At 44.0% G+C, this 4,456-nt stretch overlaps 1 protein-coding gene across 1 annotated transcript in view; it reads left to right on the forward strand.

Annotated features, from left to right (window-relative positions):
* Positions 1 to 4,456, forward strand: part of klf15 (Kruppel-like factor 15) — a 15,041-nt gene continuing 10,585 nt past the window's right edge. The window contains exons 1-2 of the mRNA XM_046075204.1: positions 1 to 294; positions 2,451 to 3,913. Of these exons, the coding sequence (XP_045931160.1) occupies positions 2,688 to 3,913 (1,226 nt within the window). The 5' untranslated portion in view covers positions 1 to 294; positions 2,451 to 2,687. The remainder of the gene's footprint in view (positions 295 to 2,450; positions 3,914 to 4,456) is intronic.

The raw sequence follows: 4,456 nt of genomic DNA on the forward strand, positions 1-4,456 counted from the left end.
ACAACCGACCAATGAGGCTGCAGAGCGGGGACGAGCCTTCAAGAGCAGCCTCTTATTTCTCACTACAGTAACACTGTAACGCACACGGACAGTCATGTGACGGTCATATAGTACAACTCAAGCAAGCACTCAGTTCAGTCTGAACGCTACAGCTGCTGCTGCTGCTGCTGCTGCATGGCGAGTCTCAAGGGCAAATCCTGCTCTGGCAATAGACTGCCCCGTCGGATGCAACGGATAAAAATAATACTCCCCGCGCCTTTTGCATTGGGAATACACTTGCTTTGAGAGAACGAGGTAAGATTAGAAGTTATTTTTATGTAATGGTGGGTTCAGGGCTGCAGGGTGCGCATGTATCTGCTTGGTGCCATATGCTGCAGCAGGCTGGACGAAAACATGTTTACGTTGAGAGGGGAGACGCGCGCCTACTCATGCGTTATGCACCGAGACCGGCCAGGAAGAAAAAGCACACAGACCTATATTGTGGACTATTATGGGGCTCGGATTTTGCTCTGCCGCAGTTTAACAACGGAATGTAAATGAATGAATTTTGAACGAGTTTTTTGGTCTCTGTTTTCAGCTGCGCATGTGACGGGAAAGCCTGTAAGTCCTCCGAACCATGCTGCCTGCAAAATCTGATGGTGTTGAACAGATAATAGTTGTAAAATAGTTGTAAATGTAGCCTAATTGTTATTATTATGCAAATTAAAACAACAATTTTGTTTTAATTATTACAAATGTAAGGCCACGGCTGTATAAGAATGTAGGCTATGTCATAAGAGATTATGTCCAAGGATTCCTATATGAACTTAAAAAAATGTATCGTCGTCTTTCCAACTTCAGAGGCAACGATGTGACTGATTTACTGCTCTTTAATTTTCAAGCAAACAGTACAGGTGATTTACGCAGCACACACTGCTCCCGGCCGCCACATGCGGTGTTTTCTGATAATAATGTTGACTTTTTTTTCCTGGCCGGGTTTACTCTCGGTCACTCTGGCCATGCAGGGGCCCCTGGAAAGGGAGGGCGGATAGAAGCATGTGGTTGTAGGGGGTGCATAACCGACGCTCCTGTTCCCAAACTATTTGTGAAGTCTACAGGACTTTATAAAAACAAAAGTGATACATTGGACCCGTATACTTACATTGTTGTTATGCTGCATGAAAAGCAACTATACACTAATTTGTGAGTCATAAACTCTTAGCCTGGTACTTAAATAGGCCACCATAACAAGTGATAAGGTTATTGAAGAATAACTACAGTGGCACAAGCAATTTCAGAAAACAGCACAGCATGAATAAAAACATGTCGAAAAACAATAAATAAAAACATTGCAAATAGGCTAATATTAATGTAATACCAGGATATCTGTTTTAAACATGTTAATACTAGAATAACACCTGAGCATATAAGAAAGTAAACTAAAGACACTACAGAGATTGAAAATCACAAGGCAAAGGAAATACACATACAAATAAATGTCCTCACAAAAATCCTTGTTGTTAGGGCTGCAGCTAGCAGTTGTTTTCATCATCAAGTAATCTTTCGAATAGTTTCTTGATTAATGGAGTGGATATTAAAACATCAGAAACTATGAAAAATGTCCATCGTGGTATCCCACAGCACAAGATTCTCAAAACTGTTGCTTTTCAAGCGACTTATTGAGTAATCAACAGCTCGACTTATAGCCATACCAGAAAATGAAAAAAACCTGTGTTTTAGTGTTTTAGCTCAGAAAAATAAAAAGTACTATAAGGTCATGTATGGTGAGAAAGTAATGCACATGTTTACCGCACGTTTTACAAGATATACCAATGTGTTTTTGTGAAGTGAAATGGATGGAAAATTCTGAGTGGTCACAATATAATTAAGACACAACACACAAAAGTAAGCTTGACAAGTATTTCTTAACTCACTGCTAGATTTATATTGGAGCTTTCAGCTGCATCTCATGGCCTTTTTCAGCAGATGACATTTTTGTCAGACTACTATCTTCAAGGTAAAGAATAAACCTTTACGCTCAAAATGATGCTTATTTTTCTAGAACATTTCCTCTTTTTTTTGAAATTACAATAGAGTTTTAAGGACTTCACAAATGATTAAAATGAAGTTGTGAGAAGGGAACATCATTCCTTGATTGTAAATGTTCATAGCTCTCTGACGAGGGGTCACAAGTAAGCATTCCTTGGGTCTTTTTTGACGTGGCTGCTCTTAAATGACAGCTGCATTCAACTATCAACTTGCAAGTCTAAAATACTACTGCGGCATTTTTTTACAGACTGTAACTAGCATCTGATAAAGACTAGCAGATGCATTAGGTGATATGGCAGCTTTCATTCTGTAGATATATAATCACCTAAAACTCTTTCTTTAAAGTCAGGCTCTGTCCTTTCGAATTTGAGCAGTATGGGTTTAAGATTAACAGACTTCTCACTCTGTTTATTTCTATTTAGACATACTGGATCCTGGCTGGACCTTGGATTGTAAGAGTGTTTCCCTGACGCTTACTTTTTCCACCCTGAGAGAGAACACCAGGTGTTTTACTATCTCACCGAAGTGGAAAGTGTGGCCTTGGTGACCTGGGTTTGTTTGGCCTAACTTTCCCAGAATTACAAGGAATAATTCTCTAATAAACCTTAACACAAACTCCCGAGTTCAACAAGGAGACAGCAGTTTGGCACTATCCAGGGATGGTAGATAACTCCCCAGTTAGCGAGTGGACATTTCTTCCTTACAGTGGGTCTCCACCCGCCTACCGGCTGTCAGAAATGGTGACAGACCTGGGCTCCTACCAGGTGATGCCGTCGCCATTTTCGGAGGACGACTTGAGCGAGTCTTCGAGCCCTCGTTCCTGTTCTAGCCCAGACTCCCAGGTGCTCAGCTCCAGCTATGGCAGCAACTCTAGTGCTGAGAGCCAGGACAGCATCCTGGATCACCTGCTGTCCCAGGCCTCTTTAGGAGGTGCCAACAGTGTACCAGTAGGGTCTGTGGCACCTGTACCATTATCCACTTTCCTCTGGGACTCACGAAGGGATGAGCCCTTCAAACGTGAGCCCATAAAGGCCGAAAATTTTGATTTCCTCTCCTGGTCTAATGTGGATACAGAGGAACAACTTGGAGGGTCCTTCCAGCCCACACTGGAAGAGATCGAAGAATTCCTGGAGGAGAATATGGAGGTGGTAACGATGAAGCAGGAGATCCGAGAGAGTTGCCTCGGGTTGGGAGTGGGACTGGAGGAGGCTCTTGGTCTAGAAGTTGGCCTGGAGTGGGACAGGGAGTCCTCCCCTGAGCCTAAGCTAGAGCCAGAGGCCAAGTATTCAGACCAAACTGTCCCCACCGCTAGCACTGCTGGCCTGGCCACTGCTGCCTCCAGTGAGACCAAAACTACATCAGCTAACCCCACACATGAATCCAGCACAGGGGCCAAGAAGGAATCAGCAGATAGTGGCACAAACAGTAGTGGGATCATCCTACAGATTCAGCCCCTTCAGATAAAGCAGGAGCCCACAGTAGCTCCTCTTACCCCAGTAGCCCAGCCCCCACAGCCTGCCCCACCCTCAGACATTAAAATTGCGCAGCTACTGGTCAACATCCAAGGTCAGACCTTTGCTCTGGTGCCTCACATCCTGCCCTCACCCAGCCTTAATGTCTCCTCCAAGTTTGTGCGCATCGCTCCTGTCCCAATTGCAGCCAAGCCTCTTGGGATCGGGGACAGCTCAGCCAGCCAGGGATCCGGGATTCTTGTTGGAAGTCAAAAGTTCCAGAAGAACCCGGTGGCAGATCTTATCAAAATGCACAAATGCACTTTTCCTGGCTGCACCAAGATGTACACCAAGAGCAGTCACCTGAAGGCCCACCTGAGGAGGCACACGGGAGAGAAGCCTTTCGCCTGCAACTGGCAGGGCTGTGGATGGAGGTGGGTACTGGTGAGAGAAGTGTGAACTGACTGAATTAAGTTTTTCTACGTATATTTAAACATACAGGCTACTGGCTGACAACACCATTCACATAATCTCTGCCCATTCAAAATTACTATAATGGAACACTGCGGCTTTTTATGGTAACGCCTTTGTTATTTTACCACATTACACTCAGAGATGGATTCATATTTATGACTGGCTGGATAAAGCCTGTTTAAAGGTTTGTTTATTTGCAGGACTGAGCAATAACAGCAGACCCGAGCATTCGTCTGCATGATTTAAAAGAGCTTAACCCCATTTGTTAGTGTGGCCTGTTTAGAAAATGTGCATGGTGTCATGTTGCTCAATAGAAGCAAGTGTGGTTCAGATTTTAACTGACACGTCAACTGACCTGTTGCTTTGAGGGTCATCTGTTAGCACTGGTGAGGGGACTTAACGGGTCTTGAGAGCCAGACCCACCAGACTCTCCCAAACCTCCAAGCAACTAAAAATAAGAGAAACAATTCTACAACATGAATGTAATTTGTAATAGAGTTCAT

The sequence above is a fragment of the Micropterus dolomieu genome, linkage group LG18, assembly GCF_021292245.1.
Source record: "Micropterus dolomieu isolate WLL.071019.BEF.003 ecotype Adirondacks linkage group LG18, ASM2129224v1, whole genome shotgun sequence".
Classification (NCBI taxonomy): domain Eukaryota; kingdom Metazoa; phylum Chordata; class Actinopteri; order Centrarchiformes; family Centrarchidae; genus Micropterus; species Micropterus dolomieu.